Source organism: Balaenoptera ricei, chromosome 19, assembly GCF_028023285.1.
Source record: "Balaenoptera ricei isolate mBalRic1 chromosome 19, mBalRic1.hap2, whole genome shotgun sequence".
NCBI classification, from domain to species: Eukaryota; Metazoa; Chordata; class Mammalia; order Artiodactyla; family Balaenopteridae; genus Balaenoptera; species Balaenoptera ricei.
The window spans coordinates 2,858,188-2,886,141 of record NC_082657.1 but is presented as its reverse complement, the minus strand read 5'-3'; the positions used below and the strand labels follow the sequence as shown (position 1 = coordinate 2,886,141).

Below are 27,954 nucleotides of genomic sequence, written 5' to 3'. Positions count from 1 at the left end.
CCCATCTTTGAGATGGCTGTTCAGAGTTCCTTCTTTCTGTCTAGGACCACAGTATGTAAGCTGGTGTGCCCTTGGATTTGTCTTTTCCTGTGCTCATTTTGAAATTTTGAATTTATTTTTCCAGGCACCGCTCTCTGCTTTCCATCTTTCAGGGATTCATCAAAACTTTCATGTACCAAAGACATATCTTTAGGCTTTTGATTTCTTTTTTTTTTAAGTCTTCAAAAGTTAGTCAAGCTAGACCAGAAACTGTTTTCCTTCAGGGAGTGTTCAGTATAACATGGGCTTTTGAACTTTAGATAGACTGTCCCATGAGAACACAAGGTCAATAGTCAATTCTTCTCAGAAGTGCCCGCAATACACAGTAGGGACACAAGGTTAGAAATACTGTAATTTTTCCTTGCCTGGCCACACTGACAAACCTCAAAGCTTTATTATGATTTTAGGTAGTTAGAATGCTCCCTGACATTTGATTTAGTATAAACCACATTTTTAGTTGCTAGCACTGAATTCACATACATGATTTTGGAATGTTGAGAAAGGATGGGGTACCTTCCCCAAGTGAAGCTGGGAAGATAGGTTTTAAACAAGAAATGCATGATATCCATCATTTTAAGCCCCTTTACACTGCTGAGATTTAACTCCATAATGACATCATTCTTCCCCAGGTATCACTTAGTCCTTGTTTTTGAGGATCCTCCCCACCCCCCCTGCACTCCACTGGAGAAGTCCAAGCTCCACAATCCTGTGACGAGATGGCTGAATCTTTTTTTTCTGACTTTGGTTTGTTGTGGTACCTGGAGGAGCTCAAAAAGGAAGAGTTCTGGAAATTTAAGGAGTTGCTCAAGCAAGAACCTCTGAAATTCGAACTCAAGCCAATCCCGTGGACCGAGCTAAAGAAGGCTTCACGAGAAAATCTATCAAAGCTGTTGAGCAAGCATTACCCAGGAAAACTGGCATGGGATGTGACCCTGAGTCTCTTTCTACTGATCAACCGGGGAGATCTCTGGACGAAGGCTCGGGACGAGATCAGACGTAAGTGTCATGAAAGGGATGCAGAGCAGGGACCCTTGGGGGAAGGTTGGTTTCCTGGGAGCTTCTAATAATGAAGGTCACATTGTTATTGTGTTAGTGGCCATGCCTCCATCAGTTGAGAATGTGTATAGGTCAGTAGGACGCTTGGAAATAGTAGAAGAATTGCAAGCCAACTCTGGTCATTCATGGGCCAGTGATGGACTGTGGATGAGTCGTGTCCCGAGACAAATCATTCATCTAAGTGTCTGCTCCCCATTTTTCTGTTCCAAACTGAGTCAATGCTATTCCAGGAGATGACCTGGGACTTAGTGTCTGCACAACCAGGACTGCTGAGATGGAATTCCATTATGGTTGTTGCCCATCCTTTTTTAAGAAATTTATTCAAACATTTTTTTATTGGAGTATAGTTGATTTACAATGTTGTGTTAGTTTCTGCTGTACAGCAAAGTGAATCAGTAATATATACACATATCCCCTCTTTTTTAGATTCCTTCCCCATGTAGGTCACATCCTTTTGACCAGACTTGCACAAGAGACTGGGCAGAGTCCTAAGATGAGGAAATAATTATAGAGAACATATGCCCCTGGTGCTATAGGAAGAACTTTTTATGCATAATGTCTTTTCATTCTTACCACGACTCTGAGGTTTACAAGTGAAAAAAATGCAGATCAAACGGTGTCTCCTCATGTTAGATGACTTTTCCAAAAGGGACAGAGCTGACCCAAACCAGTTATTTTTGGCACATTGATTGCTTGACATCATGCTCTGGGTGGATACACCGTTTTGTCTCCCCTCAGAAAATAAGATCAGCTGAGTTGTAAATCCTGGCAAATAAAAAGTGACAAAATATGAGACAAATCATTCATTAAATTTTTTTTCTCTTTATATATGTTCTTAGTTATTTTTGAGTGTTTCACCTCAAACTGGAGTTCATGACCATAGAAGCTCTCCTGGCATTTCTATGTATTTAATATTTCTGCTCTCAAGATTCTCTCTCTCATCTGTTTTCATGGCTTTATTATGATTTTTTTAAATTGAAGTATAGTTGATTTATAATGTTGTGTTAGTTTCAGGTGTACAGCAAAGTGATTCAGTCATTCATATATGTGTATATATATATATATATACACATACACATATATATATTCTTTTTCATATTCTTTTCCCTTATAGGTTATTACAAAATATTGAGTATAGTTTCCAGTACTATACAGTAGGTCCTTGCTGGTTATTTATTTTATATATAGCAGTGTGCATATGTTAACCCCAAACTCCTAATTTATCCCTCCCCCTCCCTGAATTCACCCATTTTTATAAACAAATCTTCCTCTGTCCCAGAGAGAGAAAGGCTCCCTAATTTCCAAGGCTCTTTTCCTAGTCACACATACTTAAACAAAACTAGCAATGCCCTTTGCTCAGAAGACATGCAGAAAGGCCTCACCTACCGTAGTTCATATTTCTTCAATGCAGGGTATGGTCCTTGTCTATATTTGTAATTTGTTTATCTCCCCTAGTGCGTAGCCTTGAACATGGAAGGTACATAATAAGGGCAGGTTGAAAGAATGACGGTTCTAGGGTGCATTTCTGAAATTAACTTGCAATCAGCATGGTCTTAACAGAAATAGTCTAGACCTTATGATTTCAAGTCAGACAACTGAGACAAATACCTGACCCTAATATCTGTTCATTAACCAAATTAGCCAAGTAACATAAACTCTCAACACTTTTCTGTAAAATGGGCATAGAATGAATCTTAATGGGTTGTTGAAGAGATGGAAGATGAAGTACCAGTGACAACTTTCTCAGCCCCGATTCCTGGCTGGCCCTCAGTAAATAAATAGTAGTGCTTATGAATTCTTGACTGGGGAGCTAGCACCCCTCTTCTAGTTTGAAATGTAATCCCCAAGTATTCACACTTTGTGTAGCCTGTAGCTCTGAGATGGGCTTCCAATCTTATCAGGTGTTTCCACGGACATGAATTCAGATAGATTTTGGTCTCAACAAAACTGAGTTCATGAGCCTGGTCCCACGTGGGCATATACATCAGTCTTTGCACGTGTGTCTGAGTAAATCTGTAGGGGTCATTCTGAGTCCCAAAGATGGAGTGTATTTTTTTTTTTTTAATAAGGGCTTTGAGTTACTGTTTATTTTCATGGCCGAGCATGTGCATACATGCATATGTTTATTTTACTTTTTTAAAAAAATTTATTTATATTTATTTTATTTTTGGCTGCGTTGGGTCTTCATTGCTGCGCGCGGGCTTTTCTCTAGTTGCGGCAAGCGAGGGCTACTCTTCATTGCGGTGCACGGGCTTCTCATTGCGGTGGCTTCTCTTGTTGTGGAGCACGGGTTCTAGGCACGTGGGCTTCAGTAGTTGTGGCATGCAGGTCCAGTAGTTGTGGCTCGTGGGCTCTAGAGCACAGGCTTAGTAGTTGTGGCACACGGGCTTAGTTGCTGCGCGGTATGTGGGATCTTCCCGGACTAGGGCTCGAACCCGTGTCCCCTGCATTGGCAGGCGGATTCTTAACCACTGCGCCACCAGGGAAGCCCTGGAGTGTATTTTTTAATCGTCTTGTATTCTGTCCCTGTTAACTCAGATAAGCTAAACCCATATAGAAACCACATGAAGAAAAAATTCCGAGTCATATGGGAAAAGGAGACCTGCCTTCAAGTTCCTGAGGATTTCTACAGAGAAACCACAAAGAATGAATATGAACAACTGAATGCTGTCTACCTTACTGCGGACAAGCCTGGAAATCCCTCACCCACTGTGATCTTGCAAGGTCCTGAAGGAGTTGGAAAAACAACCCTTTTGAGAAAAGCGATGCTGGAATGGGCGGAGGGAAACCTGTGGAGGGACAGGTTCTCATTTGTCTTCTTCCTCAAAGGCAGTGAAATGAACAGTATCACAGACACGAGCCTAGTGGAGCTCATCTCCAGGGACTGGCCTGAGTCTTCAGAGCCCATCGGAGACATTTTTTCCCAGCCAGAGAGAATCCTGTTCATCCTGGATGGCTTGGAGGAACTGAAATTTGACTTGACACTTGACGCTGACCTGTGCGGTGACTGGGAACAGCAACGGCCAACGCAGATTGTCCTGAGCAGTTTGCTGCACAAACAGATGCTCCCAGAATCCTCTCTGCTTATCGCCCTAGGAAAGATGGGTATGAAAAAAAATTATTTCTTGTTGTGTCAGACAAAATGCATATTTCTCCCGGGATTCTCTGAACGCCAAAGGAAGCTGTATTTCTCCCATTACTTCCGTGAGAAGAATAAATCCTCCAGAGCCTTCAGTTTTGTGAGAGAGAAGAGACCGCTGTTTGTCTTGTGCAAAAGTCCGTTTGTTTGCTGGTTGGTTTGTACTTGCTTTAAGTGGCAGCTGGAGAAAGGAGAAGACCTGGAGATTGCCTCCGAAAGCATCACTTGTTTGTATGTGTCCTTCTTGACAAACGTATTCAAAGCAGCAAGTGGGAATTGTCCACCTAAGCAGAACAGAACCCGACTACAAAGCCTGTGTACCTTGGCTGCAGAGGGAATGTGGGCTCGCACGTTTCTGTTTTGCCCTGGGGATCTCAGGAGGAATGGGGTGTCTGAATCCGACACCTTGATGTGGGTGGACATGAGACTTCTTCAAAGGAGCGGCAACTGCTTGACCTTCATACATACGTGTATCCAAGAGTTTTGTGCCGCCCTGTTCTATATGTTCAAACGACCCAAGGACCATCCTCACCCAGTCATTGGAAAGGTGACCCAGCTTGTCACAGCAGCCATGAGCGAAGCCTATTCCCGCTTTTCTTGGATGGGGATATTCCTGTTTGCATTTTCAACTGAAAAAATAACAAACATGCTGGAGACATCTTTTGGTTTTCCACTGTCCACAGACATAAAGCAGGAAATAACCCAAAGCCTTGAAACTTTAAGTCAATGTGACCCCAATGAGATCGTGGTGAGTTTCCAGGAATTGTTCAATTGTTTGTTTGAGACCCAGGACCAAGGATTTGTAATCCAAGTGATGAATTTCTTCAAAGAAATTGACATTTATATTGGTACCATTGAAGAATTGACAGTATCTGCATTCTGTCTGAAACATTGCCAAAGTCTGCAGAAATTTCACCTGTGTATAGAAAATGTCTTTTCAGATGAATCTGGATCCATCTCAAAGTGAGTCCGTCTATTAATTCTCTCCCTCTAACCTACACCCACACCATATTTATATTTAGCTTGCTCCAACCCCCAATGGGTATTTCATAAATCATTGGATTTTTGTACTTAAAAACATGGCTTTTGCAGTCAGAAAGACATTGATTTGAATTCTTGTACTGCCATTTGCTAGCTGTGTGGCCATGAACTGTTTCTTAAGTATTTCCGTCTGTATAATCAGGGGTAAATGTCTTCATAGGGCCAATGTCAAGTTGAAAGGTAAGCAGTTTTTATTGTTGCCAGGACTATGCTTCTTTTTTCCCCTTCCCATAGCATTTTAGCATATCCTGGTGAATCCACTGGGAAGGGACGCTCGGAAGCTTATGCCTAGTTTCCTCTGGATTTTGCCCATGTGTCTTTTCTCTTTGCTGATTTTAGCTTGTATTCTTTCATCAGACTCAGGCTACCAGCTCACACTTCAGCTCTCAAATACATACCCCCTTTCATGGTCTTTTTTTTTTTTTTAATTGAAGTATAATTCCCTGGCGGTCCAGTGGTTAAGAGTCCGTGCTTCCACTGCAGGGGCATGGGTTTGATCCCTGGTTGGCGAACTAAGATCCCACATGCTGCATGGCATGGCTAAAGAGACAAAAAGTATAATTAACATACAACATTATATTAGTTTCAGGTGTACTACATAATTTTCAATATTTGTATATACTGTGGAATGATCACCATAGTAAGTCTAGTTACACCTGTCACCATACATAGTTACAGAATTTTTTTTCCAGTGATGAGGACTTTTATATACACCCCAATGTTCATAGCAGCCTTGTTTATAATAGCCAAGTTATGGAAGGAACCTAAGTGTCCATCAACAGATGAATGGATAACAAGATGTGATATATATAGATATTGTTAGATATATGGAATATTACTCAGCCATAAAAAAGAATGAAATCTTGTCATTTTTGACAACATGGATGGATCTGGAGGGTATTAAGCTTAGTGAAATACGTCAGAGAGAGAAAGACAAATGCTGTACCTTTTCACTTACATGTGGAATCGATTCAAGACAAAACAAATGAGCAAACATAAGAAAACAGAAACAGTATAGATACAGAGAACAAACAGTTCCCACAGGGGAGAGGAGGAGGGAGAGGGGGAGGGAAAAAATAGGTAAAAGGGACAAAGAGGTATGAATTAGCCATTATGAAATAAAGAAGTCACATGGATGTAATCTACAATGCAGGGCATAAGTCAATATTTCATCCTAACTTAGTATAGTGTGTAACCTATAAAAATATCAAAGCACTATGTTGTACACCTGACGTCAATATCATATTGTAAATCGATTGTAGTTCAACAAACTGAAAAAAAGTCATGCAGAACATCAAGAGAGAGAGATCTACTCTCTTAGAAGCTTTCAAATATGCAATTTGATATTATTAACTGTGGTCTTTACATCCCTGCGACTTATTTATTTTACATCTACCTGGACGGTCATGTTTTTGGACACAGTTCCTTGTTTGCTGATGGGTCACGAAATATCAACCTTTGTCCACATAACAATTGAGTGTTGTCACCCCAAAGAGGAGGAAACAGAGGCAGAATGAGGTTGAACGCTTGCCCAGCATCACATAACCCACAAGTGTTTCAGATGGGGCTTGATCCTGGTCACCCTGGCCTCACGGCTCACTTCTTTGACCACCATGCATGTTGACTCAGTGCACCTGACTGCTCCTCTCCCTGTTCAGGCTTGACTGTCAGCTTTGAGGGCCTCTGGGAATGGTGTTCTCCTGTGTTGAAAATGTCTTTTTTTGGGTTTTTTACCTGCATTCTTTTTTTTAAAAAAATTTTATTTTGTATTGGAGTATAGTTGATTAACAATGGTGTTAGTTTCAGGTGTACAGCAAAGCGATTCAGTTATACATATACATGTATCTATTCTTTTTCAAATTCTTTTCCCATTTAGGTTATTACAGAATATTGAGCAGAATTCCCTGTGCTATGCAGTAGGTCCTTACTGGTTATCTATTTTATATATAGTAGTGTGTATATGTCAGTCCCAAACTCCTACTTTATCCCCTCCCCACCTTTCCCCTTTGGTGACCATAAGTTTGTTTTCTAAGTCTGTTGAGTCTGTTTCTCTTTGTTTTTTTTCTGTTTCTGTTTTGTAATAAGTTCATTTGTATCATTTTTTAAAGATTCTGCATATAGGTGATATCATATGATATTTGTCTTTCTTTGACTTACTTCACTTAGTATGATCATCTCTAGGTCCATCCATGTGGCTGCAAATGGTATTATTTCATTCTTTTTTATGGCTGAGTAATATTCCATTGTATATATGGACCACATCTTTTTTTTTTTAATATGAACAGCTTTTTAAAAAAAAATATTTATTTATTTATTTAGGCTGTGCCAGGTCTTAGTTGTGGCATGTGGGATCTTTAGTTGTGGCCTGTGGGCTTCTTAGTTGCGGCATGTGGAGTCTTAGTTGCAGCATCAAACTCTTAGTTGTGGCATGCATGTGGGATCTAGTTCCTTGACCAGGGATCGAACCTGAGCGCCCTGCATTAGAGGTGCAGATTCTTACCCACTGGGCCACCAGGGAAGTCCCTGGACCACATCTTCTTTATCCGTTCATCTGTCAATGGACATCTAGGTTGCTTCCACGTCCTGGCTATTGTAAACATTGTGCAATGAACACTGGGGTGCCTGTGTCCTTTTGAACCATGGTTTTCTCCAGATATATATGTCCAGGAGAGGGATTGCTGGATCACATGCTAGCTCTGTTCTTAGTTTTTTAAGGAACTAGTTGAATTGACCCACTGGAGAATCACGGTGTTTGTCTTCCTGTAGTACCATCGAGAAGCTCTCCCTCTGGCGGGATCTCTGCTCAGCATTTACTGCCAGCGAGAACTTCCAGATGTTAGATTTGGACAACTGTCAGTTCGACGAGGCCTCCCTGGCTATTCTCTGCAGGACGCTGGCTCAGCCTGTCTGTAAACTCCAGAAGTTCGTGTAAGTCTGATCTTCACCTATTCTTTAAGTCAGTAGCAGGGTGTCATTCTTTCTACTCTGGCTTCTTTTGAAAACCCAAGCTACAATCCAATGTTTCAAAAGAAAATGCTGAGTGCTTTCCTTGATTCAAATGTTTTACTGAGTGAGACACAAACTGTGGACAAACAAGGAGACTTTAAAACTGAACGTGGTCAAGAAGCTCAGTTCCCAGCAGCTACAGCTCAGGTTACAAAGCCTGGATGAGAAAGAACATTTTTTTTTCTGTTGTGAGTGGTCCCTAGAACTATACCTTCCTTCCCATGGCATCAGCTCACTTGTGCACAGCCAGTTAGCTGGGGAGTTGCAAGTTCATGCTGACTTGGAGAAATCTTAAGTTTGTTTAAGAAGCAGAATCGGCATTTCAGGGAAATCGGCTTTTCCTTTGGGTTACAAGACTGCATGTGTTTTGGTGTAGGGATGTGTTTGAACTGTGGCTCCCATTTCGGTTTCTCTGTCACAAATGTTTTAACTATAGTGACGTGTACAATAAAACTTGCTTGGGGAACCTAAGAGGGAACAGTCCTGGTAGTTGGTGATGTTTGCTTGGATGCTGATGGACTGAGAATAGATGTTTCCCAGGTAACGCAGGAGGAGGGTGCTGAGGACAGGTGGGAAAAGAGCCTTAAGTTCATAAAAGAGAAAAATAAGAAGAATAGCACAGAGAATAGGTAACATGTATAGAACACTTCTTTGGCACAGAGATGGTTGCTTAATATGCATCTTCTCCTTTGTCTTTTAACCCTCATAACAATCTTTTCATCACCTTTTTACAAAACATGTACCAGAAGCATAGAGAAGCTCACAGCCCTTCTCTGATGTCGTGGTCCAAACGCGGGTTGGAAAAGAATGTCCAGACACAAGGCAGAATGTAAAGAAGACAGAATTTGTTAGAGGGAAGGGTCGCTACCAGAACAGCAGGCGGACTTCCCAGTAGTCTGGGAGAGTCAAGCCCGAACATGTGCTATTGATCAGTTTTTATAGCCAGAAAACAAAGGAATGGTCTGAGGTGAAAATTTTGTTTACGGATTGGTCGAGGCACATATAGCTTCCTTCTATAGGGTGGGAGTGGGACAGGCCAGATACCTTTCCTTATTTGGGACAGGTCCTGTTGCCCAGGTGGGCGTCACCCAGCTGGGCTCAGGAATTTCATAACCATCGCAACATGGTGGGGAGGGCGATTAAGAGTCCAGTAGGGGGTGTAACGCTGAAACTTTTTCAGACAGCGTCATGCTTTGTCCTTGAAGCACCATTGTCCTTGGAGCACCACATCTGATACTTTTTTTTTTTTAGGGTAAAAAGAATGCTTTTTATTAAAGGTAGGTAGTCAGGGAAAGGAGGTGTTCCTCTAGTGGAGAGACTGCATTTATGTACAGAAATACTTTTTTTTTTCTATGTAAATTTTTTTAATTTAATTTTTATTTTATATTTGAGTATAGTTGATTCACAATGTTTTGTTAGTTTCAGGTGTACAGCAAAGTCATTCTGTTATACATATACATATAGTCATTCTTTTTCAGATTCTTTTCCCATATAGATTATTACAGAATACTGAGTAGATTTCCCTGTGCTATAGAGTAGGTCCTTGTTGGTTATCTATTTTATATATAGTAGTGTGTATATGTTAATCCCAAACTCTTAACTTATCCCTCCCCCCACCACCTTTCCCCTTTGGTAACCATAAGTTTGTTTTCGAAATCTGTGAGTCTGTTTCTGTTTTGTAAATAAGTTCATTTGTATCATTTTTTTTAAGATTCCACATATAATATTTGTCTTTCTCTATCTGACTTACTTCACTTAGTATGATCATCTCTAGGTCCATCCATGTTGCTGCAAATGGCATTATTTCATTCTTTTTTATGGCTGAGGAATATTCCACTGTATATGTGTTCTACATTTTCTTTATCCATTCTTCTGTTGATAGACATTTAGGTTGCTTCCATGTCTTGGCTATTGTAAATAGTGCTGCTGTGAACATTGGGGTGCATGTATCTTTTCGAATTATGGTTTTCTCCAAATATATGCCCAGGAGTGGGACTGCTGAGTCATATGGTAGCTCTGTTTTTAGTTTTTTAAGGAACCTCCATACTGTTCTCCACAGTGGCTGTATCAATTTACATTCCCACCAACAGTGCCGGAGGGTTCCCTTCTCTCCACACCTTCTCCAGCATTTATTGTTTGTAGACTTTTTGAGGATGGTCTTCTCTGATACTTTGATTACCTTGGTTTGCCCTGGGCCATCCTGTTGTCTTCAATCCCGCAAGCTTGTCAATTTCAAGTTAAATTTAACTCCTCCTTCACCTTAAATGTCACTTCTTGGCTATGTACCAGAACTTGTGAGCCTAGGAAGTCACCAAAGCTGGGAGAGGTCTTGGGACACAGTGTTTCTCTGACTAACCCCCATGAGGAGAGAAAAGACATCTCCCTTGTTTACCCCCATATCTCCGGCCAGCAAAATACAGAGCTTTGCAGGGGCTCGTCAAACTGATGTCGAATGAATGAAGGGTTCCTTGCATTCTGGAAATGGTTTATTCATTTCACATGAAGAAACTGACTCATAAATGAACTGCTCTAGATCCTACATGGATAGTAAAAAATGGACCTCACTGCACTCTTGTTTTTTTAAAGTCTTCTGGAAACTCGGTGAAAGATAAAGCTAATAAGTGAGCTCAGTATATACATTTTATTGAAAAATGAGGACCAACGGTCTCACAATTGAGAGGTCTGTCATTGATTTTAGATGAGGTGGATGACCGCATAAAGGAGAACAGGTATCCAAGACACCTGGGTGAAGGTATGAGTTAAAATGTGCACATCCGTCCCAGGAACTTGAGGTTGCAAAATGAGGAAAACAGTTCCTCTTCACAGTGTGCATGGAAATCAGTCACTGTTATCATATCTAGAGTTCTTTAGCTCAGTGTCTAGTAAGAATCATTAGGCTCATTTGTAACTGGCCAGATGAGATAGAGATGGTAAATTTAGTCATTTATCCCCCCAAGATGTCTAGCCATATGTCTTAGAATCGGGAACTATTATTCCTTTTCTTTTTTGCACATGAGATTTTTAAAAAGTGTAAGTGCTGGGACTTCTCTGGTGCTCCAGTGGTTAAGACTCCACACTTCCACTGCAGGGGTGAGGGTTCGATCTCTGGTTGGGGAACTAAGATCCCACATGCTGTGCGGTGCAGCCAAAGTAAATAAACGTTAATTTTTAAAAAAGGAAATCATTAAAAAGAGAAAAATGGTACAGATGAACTTATTTGCAAAGCAGAAATAGAGTCACGGATGTAGAGAACAAACTTATGGTTACCAAGGGGGGATGGGGGGGTGGGACAAACTGGGAGATTGGGATTGACATATATACATTACTATGTATAAAACAGATAATGAATGAGAACCTTCTGTGTAGCACAAGGAACTCTCCTCAATGCTCTGTCGTGACCTAAATGGAAAGGAAATCTTAAAAAGAGTGGGTATACGTATATGTATCTCTGATTCACTTTGCTGTACAGCAGAAACTAACACAACATTGTAAAGCAGCTAGACTCCAGTGAAAACTCATTAAAAAAATAAAGAAAAAAATAAAATGAAAGTGTAATTGCTGAGCTGAATACAGAACAAGAGGCCTGGGGTCATTCCCTCCACTTCAGTTCCAATCCTTCTCTAAGCTTAAGGTTTAGGGCATGTTGGCAGTGGTAGTATTGGGGAACCTACCAATTTCTGTGAGTCCTTGGGTCACAACCCCGACCTGAGCCAGGGAGTCAGTCGACTTCTGCATCTCTACATACCACCACTCTTCTTCCAGAAACCATCATCACTCCACTGGAATTGCTACTCCTAATAGCCTCCCTCTCTGTTCCTTGGATCCTGTTTTGCCTTCTGTCAAAACATTTTTCCATAGACAAACCAGATTTTGTTCTAAAAAATTTTTATTGGGGTATAGTTAATCCACAATGCTGTGTTAGTTTCAGGTGTACTGCAAAGTGAATCAGTTATACATATACATGTACCCACTCTTGTTTTAGATTATTTTCCCATATAGGTCATTACAGAGTATTGAGTAGAGCTCCCTGTGCTATACAGTAGGTTCTTATTAGTTATCTATTTTATACATAGTAGTGTGTACATGTCAATCCCAAACTCCCAATCTATCTCTCACTCCCACATTTTCCCCCAGTCACCATAAATTCATTCTCTAAGTCTGTGTTTCTGTTTTGTAAATAAGTTCATTTGTATCATTTTTTAAAGATTCCACATATAAGTGATATCATATGATATTTGTCTTTCTGTGTCTGACTTACTTCACTCAATATGACTATCTCTAGGTCCATCCATGTTGCTGCAAATGACATTATTTTGTTCTTTTTTATTGCTGAGTAATATTCCATTGTATATATGTACCACATCTTCTTTATCCATTCCTCTTTCAATCGACATTTTGGTTGCTTCCATGTCCAGGCTATTGTAAATAGTGCTGCAATGAACATTGGGGTGCATGTGTCTTTTTGAATTATGGTTTTCTCTGGGTATATGCCCAGTAGTGGGATTGCTGGATCATATGGTAAATCTATTTTTAGTTTTTTAAGGAACCTCCATACTCTTCTCCATAGTGGCTGTACCAATTTACATTCCCACCAACAGTGCAGGAGGGTTCCTTTTTCTCCACACCATCTCCAGCATTTATTGTTTGTAGATTTTTTGATGATGGCCATTCTGACTGGTGTAAGGTGATACCTCATTGTAGTTATGATTTGCATTTCTCTAATAATTAGTGATGTTGAGCATCTTTTCGTGTGTTTCTTGGCCATCTGTATGCCTTCTTTGGAGAAATGTCTATTTTGATCTTCCACCCATTTTTTGATTGGGTGGTTTGTTTTTTTGATATTGAGCTGTATAGCTGTTTGTATATTTTGCAGATTAATCCTGTGTTGGTTGCTTCGTTTGCAAATATTTTCTCCCATTCTGAGGGTTGTCTTTTTGTTTATGGTTTCCTTTGCTGGGCAAAAGCTTTCAAGTTTAATTAGATCCCATTTGTTTATTTTTGTTTTTATTTTCATGACTCTAGGAGGTGGAGAAATTTTTTTTAAATAATAAATTATGCCTTGAAGTCTTTTTCATGATTTCCTATCATTAGGATAATATTCAGAATCTGAGCTTTTCCCTTCCTTCTCTCTGGTTTATCCTTCATCTGCTTCCCCATCGTATGCTGTGGCCCACGGACCTTAACTTTCTTTCAAACCCCTGACCGAGCTCATTCCTGACTCAGAATGTTTGTTCCAGCTGCTTTCCTTTCTGGTCAGTCTTTGCCTAGACTTTCACCAGGCAAGCTCTTCCAAATGCCTTCTCTGACCACCCCTCCCCCCAGTTAAGCAGCCCGGACCCCCAGCCCAGCCACTCTAGAACCTCATCCTATGTTTGATTTCAGTATCAGTTATGAAATTGCCACTCTTCTGTTGTAATTGCGTCCAAGCAGAAGGTAAGCTCTGGGTTCTGGGTCCTGGACTGTCATATTCGTGTCTATATACACCCAGCACCCTGGCATCTAGTTGGAACTTAAGTATTTGTCCAGCGAAGAGAATGAACAGGTAGTTTGGCGTGATTGCAGAGATTAAGGATTGCTCTTTGAAGTGAGAAGATCTTGAGTTAGTAAGTAGCTCTATCTTTCACCTGGAGCACCCTTGGAATGCCTTTCCTTTCTTTTGCTACCCGCTTCCCACCTTGTACCATCTATCTCCCATGTAGATACCATGTGGTATCAGGTTGTTACTGAAAAGTGTGTACCTCTTTTAGACACATTTGCTAATTTCTTAGCTTATTCTTGCTTCTGTGACTCATTGTTTCCAGCTGAATTCATTGTTCATCCTATGTCACTATACCAAGAGTCTCTACTAGGAGCAAATTTGAGTCAAAAGTTTGAGTAAACTTGAGTCTAAAAACATCTCCCTTGCAACTGTATCCTTTAATGATGAGAATACATGTTGAATATTAAACCTTTTTTTCCTTGTTTCTTTGAATTCTATTGATTTATTTCTTAAATTCAGCTTTTTTTTGAACATCTTTATTGGAGTATAATTGCTTTACAATGTTGTGTTAGTTTCTGCTCTATAACAAAGTGCATCAGCTATATGTATACATATATCCCCATATCGCTCCCTCTTGCATCTCCCTCCCACCCTCTCTATCCCACCCCTCTAGGTGGTCACAAAGCACCAAGCTGATCTCCCCGTGCAATGCAGCTGCTTCCAACTATCAGCTCTTTTAAAAAAACAATTTTTTTGGGGGGGACACACCATGTGGCTTGTGGGATTTTAGTTCCCCAACCAGGGATAGAACCCAGGCCCTCATCAGTGAAAGCACAGAATCCTAACCACTGGACCGCCAGGGAATTTCCTTAAATTCAGCTTTGCAGATGTAGATTTTTTTCCCAGTTTTTATCAAGGTGTAATTGACATAGAACATTGTATTCATTTTAGGGGTAATTGACATAGAACATTGTATTCATTTTAGGGGTACAATGTGATGATTTGATACATGTATATATTGCAGTGATCACCACAAGAAGTTTATTTAGTTAACATGTATTGCCCTACATATGTAGTTAATTTTTTTTTTCTTGGGATGAGAACTTTTAAGATCTACTCTCTTAGGAACTTTCAAATATATAATACAGTGTTGTTAACAATAGTCACCATTAGACCCCCAGGACTTATTTATCTTATAATTGGAAGCTTATAACTTTTGACCACTTTCTACCATTTCATCCTCCCAACCCACAATCTCTGGCAACCACCAAGTATTTATGTTTAGTGTTTTTCTAAGATCCCATATAGAAGTGAGATCATATAGTGTCTTTCTCTGAATTATTTCACTCGCAGATGTAGAGATTGATCATTTCCATTCTTCAGTTATAGATCATCTTTTTAAAAAAATCCTCGGTTTTGGTAGTGCTTAAGTTTCTTCTTTATCCATAATAGTTTACAAATTTCGATATTATGGGTCCCTGTGGGAATTTTGTTTAACCTAATTTTACTGGTTCTCACTGGGGCCCTTTCAATCTTAGAACTGACAAATGATTAATAAAGAAAATAATTTGGGGGAAGGCTTGTGTTTAAGTTTAGGAAAACTATCAGGATTGCTTATCTCTGTTACAGTAGGGAGGTAAAACTTGAAACCATCCTTTTTAACATCAACAAGATAAACTTAAGACTTTTATAGAGTTAGGACACAAAATGTGAGGAGAAGATTAGCAAGCTTATAAAATATTTTTATATCAATGATTATTCATTGCGTCAGGTTTTTACACTAACCATTGTTTGATTCACTTACTCCATCAAAATAAGAGCTCTTTAAATCTCAGGCAAAGAGATTAAATGTCCACTTAGCTCTAACTATAGCACTCACCATGTCCGGCAACTATTACAGGTATATCACAGTATTAGCTCATTATATGCCTTTAATTACTTAATGAGGTGGGCAGTCTCAGTACCTCCAGGTACACACTAGAAAACCACCACCTGGGAGGATTCAGAAACATGCCCAAGGTCACACAGATTGGCAAGGGGTGGAGCCAGGAGTTGAACCCATCAGCCTGGCTCTAAGGATGCATGGTTCTTAGTTCACCAACATTATAAGTTGCTGATGGTTGAGATCCTGCTCTTCTTGCTTTTTTTTTTTTTTAATTTTTATTGGCATATAGTTGATTTACAGTATTGTATTAGTTTCAGGTGTACAGCAAAGTGAATCAGTTATATATATACATATATCCACTTTTTTTAGATTCTTTTCCCATATAGGCCATTACAGAGTATTGAGTAGAGTTCCCTGTGCTAGACGGTAGGTCCTTATTAGTTATCTGTTTTATATATAGTAGTGTGTGTGTGTCAGTCCCAATCTTCCCATTTGTCCCTCCCCTCCTTACCCCCCTTTTTGCTTTGTTAACTTTTTCCTTAACTCTAAGGAAAGCAAAAACACCCCAACAAACTGCGTTCCTGTCAACACTTCCATTTTAGTCTGTCTCCTTTCCAGGAGGTTGAGGATCCACGCTGATGATGTAGATGGTGACAATTATTGATTAGATGTTCACCCTTGTGATTGTTTTCCCACCGTTTGTCTGCTGACTCAGCGCTTACTGCCGGCCTGGTGTTGGAGTTCACTGCAGCTGCCCGGTCTGTGGATCACGGTGTGTTCAGTGGTGAGGTGGCTCAGAGGACCTGCTGACGTCCCCATTTCTCACAGGTGTCGCCAGCATATCAAGGGCATTCCCTGTCTTTCCGTGGTAGCACTTCTCCTTGTTCGCTGGGCCAGCCTGTCTTCTCCTGACTGTACTAACCCCCTCCATCAAATCCCTACAAGTCCCACCCTGCTGTCCTGGGCTCCATCCATCTCTGGGCAGGAAGTGCCTGGGGTATTGCTCATACGTTTAGGGCATCACTCTGCCAGGAATTCCCACAAGTCTTCCAGGCTGTTGTGTCCCTCACATCTGTCTTTTATTTCTGACCAATGCATAATTCGCATTTTAATTTTATTTATTTATTTCTGGCTGTGTTGGGTCTTCGTTTCTGTGCGAGGGCTTTCTCTAGTTGCGGCAGGTGGGGGCCACATTTTAGTGTTTGAACATGGCAGAATATTTACTTTGTTATTTCTCAAAGTCGATTAGGAGGGGAGAAGTCAGGGTACACTTAAATCATGACACCGAGAGCCACACTGTGTGGCATGTATTTATAAATCATATATAAATTTATAAAAAGTATATATATATATTATACATTTAATATATGTTATTAAAAAAAATCAAAACCTGGGACTTCCCTGGCAGTCCAGTGGTTAAGACTTCTTCCAGTGAAGGGGGTGCGGGTGCAGGTTCTATCCCTGGTCAGGGAGCTAAGGTCCCACATGCCTCACGGCCAAAAAACCAAAACATAAAAAAGAAGGAGTATTGTAACAAATGTGGGATAGGGAGGGTGGGAGGGAGGGAGACGCAAGAGGGAAGAGATATGGGAACATATGTATATGTATAGCTGATTCACTTTGTTATAAAGCAGAAACTAACACAGCATTGTAAAGCAATTATACTCCAATAAAGATGTTAAAAAAATAGATAATAATAAACAACCTACTAAACAAATGGGTGAAAACATATATAAGTAAATCAATAAAGTAAGTGCAAATAAAAAATAATGAAAAAAAATGGTCCACGTCCAAAAAAAATCTTTAAAAAAAAAGAAAAACTAAAAACTCAAAGCCCGATCATGTTGGAGGCACTATAATAAATTGTAATTTCTTAACCATCATGACCCTGTCTACTTGTTTCATGAAGAAACTCCACCATTAAGTTAATTTGCCCAACCTTGCAAAATATCCAGGAGAAAAGCAAGTATTCTAATGCAGTCTTCTCTATCTCAGGAGCCCGAGTCTTGAACCATGACATATTGGGTTGGTTAAAAATTTTGTTTGGGTGCTCCCATAACATCTTACAGAAAACCTGAACGAACTTTTTGGCTGACCCAATATATTGTCTCCTTTTTATTTATTTCATTTTTTATTTTAACTTTTAAAAATTGTCTCCTTTAAAAAAAATCGGTTTTTTTTAAACTCAGAAATTTTATTCCAGTATGAATTTCAATAGTAAGATCATATGTTCAATATAAATTCAACCCAAGTTTTTACTTTCTATTTTTAGCTACTAGTAATTCTATTTATTTATTTTTTAAGATTTGTATTGGAGTATAGTTGCTTTACAATGTTGTGTTAGTTTCTACCGCACAGCAAAGTGTATCAACCATACGTATACATATATCCCCTCTTTTTTGGGATTCCTTCCCATTTAGCTCATCACAGAGCACTGGGTAGAGTTCCCTGTGCTCTACAGCAGGTTCTTATTAGTTATCTATTTTATACATATTAGTGTATATACGTCAATCCCAATCTCCCAATTCATCCCACCCCCACTTCCCCCCTTGGTAACCATGTTTGTTCTCTACATCTCTGTCTCTATTTCTGCTTTGCAGATAGGTTAATCTGTACCATTTTTCTAGATTCCACATACAAGCGATATTATACAATATTTGTTTTTCTCTCTCTGACTGACTTCACTCTGTATGACAGTCTCTAGGTCTGTCCACGTCTCTGCAAATGGCACTATTTTGTTCCTTTTCTTTTTTTAATAAATTTATTTATTTATTTATTTATTTATGGCTGCATTGGGTCTTTGTTGCTGCTCGTGGGCTTTCTCTAGTTGCGGTGAGCGGGGGCTACTCTTCTTTGCGGTGTGTGGGCTCCTCATTGCGGTGGCTTCTCTTGTTGCGGAGCACAGGCTCTAGGCACCTGGGCTTCAGTAGTTGTGGTGCACAGGCTCAGTAGTTGTGGCTCACGGGCTCTAGAGCGCAGGCTCAGTAGTTGTGGTGCCCTGGCTTAGTTGCTCCGCGGCATGTGGGATCTTCCCGGACCAGGGCTCGAACTCATGTCCCCTGCATTGGCAGGTGGATTCTTAACCACTGTGCCACCAGGGAAGTCCCCTATTTTGTTCCTTTTTATGGCTGAGGAATATCCCATTGTATATATGTACCACATCTTCTTTATCCATTCCTCTGTTGATGGACATCTTACAGAAAACCCAAGCAAACTTTTTGGCCGACCCAATATATTGCCTCCTTTTTATTTATTTTATTTTTTATTTTAGCTTTTAAAAATTGTCTCCTTTTAAAAACAATCTCAGTTTTTAAACAGGAGTGGAGCCTTTCCTTGGGGAAGAGTCTGGCTTGGCACACAGTAATTTGAATATGTGTGTCTCTGTTGGATGGGAAGCACCGAGCCAGGCCTAGGATGCAAGGAGGTACAAACATGGTATTTCTCCCCTCATGGTGCTTAGAGGTTAATATGGGGTAAGTTTGATTCTCTTCCCTCATAATATCTGTGGTAGTATTCAGAAGTGGAAAGGCTTCTCAGAAACAGGCGACATCTAAGCATCTGGAGTCTGAAGATCCCAGAGAGAATTTATAGGCAGCAGTAACCAGATATCCAAAAAAAAATTTTGGGAGCCTAAGCATGGAAAGTAGGAAGAATTGTGCAACAGGTATTTTGCTTTGTGCTTGGACTTCATTGCATGAGTTACCTTATTTCCTCATCTTTTGCAGGTATAACTTTGCTTCGAACCTTGCAAATAGCCTAGACTTCTTTAAGGCCATTCTTCATAACCCTCATTTGAAATACCTGAACCTCTATGGCACTGGCCTCTCCAATATGGACATCAAGCAGTTGTGTGAGACGCTGAAACACCCAGTGTGTAACATAGAAGCACTGCTGTAAGTCTCGGGGTTGTCCACGATATATATTTTTTTCCAATGTGAACTTTGCAGTTCGAATATGCCCATTTTCTTTCCTGTCTTTGTCTCTTACTTATTTCACCACTTCCATCTCAGTATCGGTAGACCTCCTAGTAAGATGAGGATGGATGGATTCTAAAGGGCAAGGCTTCCTCTCAGAAGATCTGTCCCATCTTTCCCTTCTTTGGTACTCAGTTGAATTACTTCTCATGGACACCTTATCTGATTCTCCTTGGCTCTGCTCTCAACCGACCATGCCAAAACCATAACTCCAATTTCTTTTTCCTGAAGATAGTCAGAGAAACTTAAAATGAGAAAGCTTATGGATGATCACAAGTGTGATCTTGTAATCTGGCAGATGATAACGTGAGGTTGGAGGGAAAGTGATTCGCCCAAAGTCATTTCTTCCTCTTGAAAATTATCTGGGATGCGCTTAGCATCATTGGGTGATTTCTTAAACAGGTTCAATCCGTTTTTCAGCAGGAAGAACAAAGGGGAGTAATAGAAGTAGCAATAAACAAAAACAACTCATTAAACCGACCAGGAGAATACACTCTTCTCACCACCAGTAATATGATAGATAGGTCACATACACTTGGTTAATTTCACCTGTCAAGATTCATCAGGAGAGACAGGGTCCATGCATAAGAGTTGTTTGAACATACAGGCTTGCTATTGACCCTATTTATCGTTCTAGCTGTTTCCGTATCATAACGATTCTTTTCTTCTACACTAGCTCTCTCTACTCAGGGGGAGCTTACAAAATTCCTTAGTATTTGCCCTGTTTCACATTATGCCATTGGCATAGAGTGTTTCATTTTACATGGTAGCATAAGACTTGGGTAACAGATCTAGGAAACCAGGAGTCAGTTGTACACAGTTTATAGGTAGAATCTTTGTTTCTTTGGGGCAGACCAACTGTGCTCTTGACTTCAGTTGGTATTGGGAGTAGAAAGTCCTCAAAATCAGGTTCTCTCCAGCCCAATAATTCTCTACAGAGGATAGTTTCATCCTCTGTTAGGAGGTGTCCATACCTAGAGACTTTTTTTTTTTTAATAGCAAGGAAGATTTCATTTAAGATTATCGCGGGACTTCCCTGGCGGTCCAGTGGTTGAGACTTCGCCTTCCAATGCGGGGGGTGTGGGCTCGATCCCTAGTTGGGGAGCTAAGATCCCACATACCTTGCTCCAAAAAGCCAAAAAAACATAAAAAACAGGGGTAATATTGTAACAGATTCAATAAAGACTTTAAAGATGGTCCACATCAAAAAAAATTTTTTTTAATTAAAAAAAAAGATTTTGCAGTAGGAGAGAGTTAAGACTATTGCAATAGGAAAGAAAGTTGAACTCACTCTGCTGAAACAAAAAAAGGATGAGTTAATGGAAAAAGCACTTTAGGGAGGAAGTTGTTCTAAATGATTAGGTCACTAGTGTTTGTTAATCGTGGAGACAGTTTTGATGGTCATGATTACATGGGAAGGATGCTCTAGACATCTGGTGGGTAGAGGTCAGGGATTCCCTTCAACATCCTACAACACACAGGAAGCCCCCACAATAAGGAATGATCTAGCCCACAATGTCGACAGTGCTGAGGTTGAGAAGCCTGCTCTAGCCCATGAGATGTTCTTTTGAGCTGCATTAAGGCTCAGACCAGGGTTTCTCAACCTTATAACTACTGATGATGAATAATCAGATAATCAGACTTATTGAGGTCCAGATCATTCTTTGCTGTGTCCAAAACATTGTTGAGAAGCACGGGCTCAGACGTTTTCCTAACTTACTGCTTTCCTAAAGCAATAAGGGATTCGTGAGGAAAGTCATATAATGACATTCGTGCTTTTACAAAGTCTGGAACTGCCAGGTGCGGGATTAGAAGCCAGGACGTGGTCCAGGGTCGGTTGTGCATACACCATCCCACCACACTTGTCTCTCGTGTAGGTTGGGAAAATGTGACATCACGGATGAAGCCTGCGAAGACATCGCCTCTGTTCTCGTCCATAACAAGAAGCTGAAGCTTCTCTCCTTGGTAGATAATCCCCTGAAGGACGAAGGAGTGAGGGTGTTGTGTGACGCCCTGAAGGATCCAGCCTGTGCCCTGGAGGCGCTGCTGTGAGTCAGCGTGGGGGAGGGGAGCCCTGGGGGAGGGGGGAGATGGCAGAGCATGCCCATGGACCCCGAACGGTCCAGCAAAATGGAGCAGATACAAATATTTGCCCCACAGAGGAGCCATGAGGTTGAATTCAAGAGATGTAAGACTAGCCCTTAGATGCCTGGCATCTAATTTGGAGCCCAATAAATCTTGGTTATCATGAAGAAGGACGATGTCTCTGTAGGTGTACTGGGGGCTGGGGAGGGGGACAGTATAAATAATGAAGAAAAAGGAATTCACTTGATTACTTGCCGGTGTGGGGTTGCATAGGTTCTAGGTTATCGCTGGGAACCATGTCTCCACTTCTTTCTTGTTGCTAAGATATAAAACAAACTGCTTCCTTCTTAAGGGCAAGAGAAAGGGTTTTCTATTTACCCAGTGAGGCCACAGGAGAAACTTAGTGCTAAATTTAAAAATGCCTTAAAGTAGGGGACAGGTGCAAGAACACCTAAGTCTATGGAAGCGAGTAAATAGTCTAGAAACAAAACATTTATTTGTGTGTATGTGCATGCACAGGTGTGTATGTGTATATAGACCTATGTATTACATACACACCCAAAGTGGTATTTACCATAGAAGGTGAGAATATTATTACTGAGATGACTTTTTAGACTGTCAAAGAAAATCAAAACTAAAATAAGGTCCAGGAACATTAAACATTAAAACCAAACTATTAAAAAAATAAGGAAGAAACTCTGCACTATAAAGATTAGACCGAAAAATCTTTAGAGGTACAAAAGAAATGACATATTGGAAGATGAAAGGATTTGGCTATTAAATCCTGCGTGATATTATACAATAAGTAGAATTAAAGTGTATTCAATAACTGGTCACTTAAACAGGCTGTGTTTATCTAAGAGTTCTTTAAAATACATCATTTAACTTTTATTTTTGTTTTTGAACTTGAATCTTTATTCCTTAAAAATGAAAGACTACTAAAGATGCAAGAAAGTCACTAGTAGTTTTAAAATAAAAAAATGTTCAACCCATTTTTTTAAACTTTTTATTTTGAACTAGTTTCGAAATAAAAACTAGACTTGCAGAAAAGTTGGAAAAATAGCACAAAAATTCTCTTATAGCCCTTACCCCAATCCCCTAATGTTCAACCTATTTTTAGTAGTTAAAATTTTTAATATTTAAATGTTCAATACCCTTTTAAACAAAAGTACAAATTTTAAAAATATATTCCACTTGGCCAGAATTCTGCAAAATGGGCAAATTTATAGTATGATCGAAAGCACTAAGGTTTTTTTTGCAAAATAAGTTGGCTAATAAATCAAGAAACAAATGAAAAGTCTATTAATAATAAACCTCAGAACTTCCAAAAATTTTTGATGCAGGGTGTTAATTCCATATAAATGAAAATGGCAGAAAGTATAAAAATACAAACGCAGAGATTCAGGGAATGTATAATTGTAGGGTCATGGAACCATCAGAGATTATATTATGCAACCAATAAAGTCTTAATTTTTTTTAAATGTTGGAGAAAGCATATTTCATCAAAAAAAGTATGAATCAGCTGCCTATTGTCTGATTTCAAAAATTCAAAAACTGAAAGGGAAAACCCACCATGAGTGAGTAGTGTTTGCTAATCAAAGACTTGAGCATTCTTCCTGCAAAAGGTGACATTCTGAGATGCCCCTGAAGGGGCCAGGGAGGTAACGGGAGTCGGTGGGTGGATGGGGGAGCTGGGGGAGTGAGGTGAACTGGACCGTGTCTGCCCCACCCAAGGTGGGTTTCTAATCCCTTCCACCTGTTATTTGCCATGTAACCATCTGCTGTGGAGTTCCAGGTATCTGGCTTGTGTGTGATAGCTTGAAGTGTAGAATTCTGCATGAAATGTCAGCTAAACCAACTATATTCAGAGGTCACATTCAGTCTTGATCTGCCCGGTTGCAACTTGTATCGTATGCTTCCCTCTATTTTCTAAATTCCCAATAGTGAGTAGACAAGAACTCATAACCACAAATTTTTTTAAATAACATTTTAAAAGAAAAATGTGAAATAGGATGTTGTCCAGCTATTATAAATGATAAGCACACTGTGTCACAGAGAAGGGATGATTTTGTCCAAGTTCATCCAGCTGGTGGTGATCTGACTTGGAACTGGGATCCGAGATTCCGTTCTCCAGTTTGGGACCCTGTGGTCCACATCCTTCTGTATTTCCACACCTGCTGCACATTTTAATCCTCCTATTTTTCTAAGTGACCACAGAGTACAAGAAAGTTTTTACATGGAGTTTCATGAAAATATTACCCTATAGAGCTTAAGTAGGTTGACGGATGAAGTATGTGTGTCTTTGCAGGTTGATGTACTGTTGCCTCACCTCTGTAGCCTGCGACTACATCTCCCAAGTCCTTCTGTGCAACAAATCCCTGTCTTTTCTCGATCTGGGGCTAAATTTCCTGGAAGATGATGGAGTGATAACTCTATGTGAATCACTGAAGCACCCAAACTGCAACCTACAGGAGTTGTGGTAGGTCTGGCTGTGATTTGCTTGAATGCCAGCGTTTCCTTTTTGGCTGTTGGCATCCTGGGAAGGAAACAGGAAGGGGGGAAAAGCATGGAGTCTGCTGAAGAAAAAAAAAAACAACTAGGCTACATGTTTACCCCACGTGATATTTCTGGGGCTCGCTGATGGGTGTGTGTCTTGACTATAGGGCTCGTCAGGACTTGGTAGGGTCTGCTACTCTGGAGTTGGGTCTCTGTCCTTGGAAAGAGTGGAAATGGAGTCCCAAGTGCCCTAAACTAGCTGTGTGAACTTGTGAGGGTTCCTCACCTCTCCCCAAGTGTAACATGAGGATAATTATAGTTCCCACCTCAAAAGATGGAGGTGGGGGTGGCGGGATGAACTGGGAGATTGGGATTGACATATACACACTACTATGTATAAAATAGATAACTAATGAAAACCTGCTGTAGAGCACAGGGAACTCCACTTCTCTGTACAGTAAAAACTAACACTGTAAAACAACTATACCTCAATTAAAAAAAAAAAAGATGGAGGCAACCACTGGGAATAATGCACATAAAGTACTATTATCAATGGCTGGCCCATCGAAACACGCAATGAATGACAGACACAACATGAGGATCAATCGTTCCTTTTACCGGGCAGATAAGGTAAATCGGTAAATGAAACCCTCCGTCATCCCTGTTTCCATGGAGTGGCATGCACACACGTAGATACACATACACACACGTGCACGCACACACCTGTGAGTGTGAAGTTGCCAGTATGTGTGCATATGTGTGTCTATCATGGTTTCTCAATCAGCACTACTGACTATTTTAAATTAATTTTTATTGGAGTATAGTTGATTTACAATGTTGTGCTAGTTTCCACTGTACAGCAAAGTGAATCAGTTATACATATACATATATTCACTCTTTTTTATATTCTATTCCCATGGAGGTCATTACAGAGTATTGAGTAGAGGTCCTATGCTAGACAGTAGGTCCTTATTAGTTATCTATTTTATATATAGTAGTGTGTATATGTCAATCCCAATCTCCCATTTTATCCCTCACCCCTCTTTTCCCCCTGGTAACCATAAGTTTTCTACAACTGTAACTCTATTTCTGTTTTGTAGATAAGTTCATTTATACCCTTTTTTGAGATTCCACATATAAGCGATATCATATGCTATTTGTCTTTCTCTGTCTGACTAACTTCACTCAATATGACAATCTCTAGGTCCATCCATGTTGCTGAGATGAACATAGGGTTGCATGTATCTTTTTGAACTATGGTTTTCTCCAGATATAAGCCCAGGAGTGGGATTGCTGGGTCATATGGAAGCTCTACATCATGAGCTTGGGGGCAGGAGATACACAGGAGATATTATATGAAATATTCAGTGAAGTCCTCGGCGAGGTGACATTTGTACAGAGACTCGGAGGGAGTAAGGGGGTAGCCCCGCTGATATTTGGACCAAGAGTATTACAACCAGCAAGGGCAGAGACCCTGGGGGGAGAGACCAGGCAGCGCAGCAGAACTGCAGGGTGTTGGGCAGAGTGAAGAAAGTGGAGAAATGGAGACGTTGTTTCATCTCTACCATCATCATCATCATAGGAGTACTTGAGTATTTCTACCTTTACAGGAATAAGTGAACATAAGTGAAGCCATTCCAGATTGGACCTCATGATCGTATATATTTGTGTGTCTAGGAGAATTTTGTGTATTTTTTTTTCCTCCAGGTTGATAGGCTGTTACTTCACTTCTGTTTGCTGTGTGGACCTTGCTGCTGTTCTTATTCACAGTGAAAAACTAAAAACCCTGAAACTAGGGAACAATAAGATATATGATGCTGGTGTCAAACAGTTATGTGAAGCTTTGAAGCATCCTAAGTGTAAATTAGAGACTCTTGGGTGAGTGTCCACTGATGTTGGGAAAGCTTACCTACTTCAAGAAGAGGAAAAGCTAGAGAATTAAAGGGATGAAGGGGAAGCATGTTTAAAAACAAGTGTGTCTGGAACAATCTGATAAGTAAAATGCCAGCTGTGAATCCAGGGTTTGCTCACGCTTGGCACGGCTGATATCTGGGACGGGGTGGTTCTTTGCTGTGTGGGGAAGCGGGCTGTCCCGTGCATTGTGGGATGTTTAGCTGCATCTCTGGCCTCTCTCCACCCATGAGATGCTAGTAGCAATCCTCATGTGTGTCAGATGTCTCCAGACACTGCCACATGTGCCCCAGTGGAGAAGGACTTGTCTAGATTGTAAAGTCTCCTCTCAGAGGCGTGGAATCCGCATTTCAAGGTGGTGTTTCCCCGTGCAGGTTGGAGATGTGTGAGCTCACCTCTGCCTGTTGTGAGGACCTGGCCTTGGCTTTCACTCTCTGCAAATCACTGAGGTGCATGAACTTGGAATGGATTAGCTTGGACCGTGATGGGGCGGTGGTGCTGTGTGAAGCCTTGATCAGTCTGGAATGTGGCCTGCAGATGCTTGGGTGAGTGGACATTGTTTCCCCCGGTGGTGAGTGACCTCAGAGGGAGGTTGGACTGCCATAGGTTTGCCCAGCGTGGGCACGGTTCACATTTGGGCTGGAGATTTCTTTGCTATATGGAGCTGTGCTGTGCATCACAGGAGGTTGGGTAGTATCTCTGGTCTCTGCCCACACGTTCCATTCCCCGGGACACCTCCCTCCAGTCATGGATGATCAAAAATGGAAACTTCAGGGACTTCCCTGGTGGTCTAGTGGTTGGGACTCTGCGCTTTCACTGGTTCAATCCCTGGTCGGGGAACCGAGATCCTGCAAGCCACGCGGCCAATAAAAACAAAACAAAACAAAACAAAAAACTTCAAAATTGATGATAGGCAAGATTTTAATTGTTCAATCAAAAGAGAGAGATTGTGCAATATGAAAGATGTGTTAGTTAACGCTATGGTGGTAATCATTTTGCAATATGTAAACGTATCAAACCAATGCATTGCACACCTTAACCTAACACAATGTTGTATGTCAATTATAACTCAATGAAATTTTAATTAACTAACTTTTAAAAAGAACGCCTATCACATCTATTCCCTGAAATTTTTTAAAAGGCTCCTGGCATTGTCAAATGTCCCCTGAGAGGCAAAATCACCCCCAGGCAAGAATGACTGCTTTCCTATAAACACCATCTCCTACTTACCTTGCCCGCAAAGATGTAACCCTAACTCAGAGCTGGAAGGGGTTCCGTAAAGGACTGAGCGGAGTCTTGACCCAGAAGTACATTTCCGCAAGAGTAGCAGTTAATATTGTTTGGAACATTATGTTTGCATTTAGAGTGTGTGTAGCTGATGTCCGTAGAATGAATATTTGAATGCCTTCCGTTTGCCAGGACCCCGATGACCTGCAGAGGATAAACAAAATGGTTCACATCCCTCTTCACCACTTTCCTAGTCTCTAGGAAAGTTTCGTGCATTCTTTGCACAGTCAGTACAACTCTCCCAGCCATTTCTAGGAAAGAGTGGAGAGGAAGTAGCCACTGGGGTGTAGAGAGGCCAACAATCATGGGTCAAGTCAAGAAAACTCTTTTTTTTTTTTTTTTGTATTTTCCCAGCCTGAATAAATCTTCATATGATGAGGAAATTCAGATGCTGCTGACAGAGGTAGAAGAGACGAACCCCCAGCTGACCATTTCACACAGTCTCTGGATTGATTACGAGCACAGGATCGGGGTGTGCTTGGCTGACGGGGAATGTCCTGAAGTAACCTTCTCACAAAGGCTTCCCCTGGGTCGCAATGGGCATTTCTCCCCCTGA

At 40.6% G+C, this 27,954-nt stretch overlaps 1 protein-coding gene across 1 annotated transcript; it reads left to right on the top strand.

Moving 5' to 3' along the window:
* Nucleotides 1–755: 755 nt before the first annotated feature.
* On the top strand, nucleotides 756–27,954 carry NLRP9 (NLR family pyrin domain containing 9). The gene is made up of 9 exons (XM_059905391.1): nucleotides 756–1,035; nucleotides 3,634–5,197; nucleotides 8,042–8,203; nucleotides 19,371–19,538; nucleotides 21,497–21,667; nucleotides 24,013–24,183; nucleotides 25,908–26,078; nucleotides 26,486–26,656; nucleotides 27,753–27,954. The coding sequence occupies exons 1-9, from the start codon at nucleotides 756–758 to the stop codon at nucleotides 27,952–27,954; spliced, it is 3,060 nt and encodes a 1,019-aa protein (XP_059761374.1).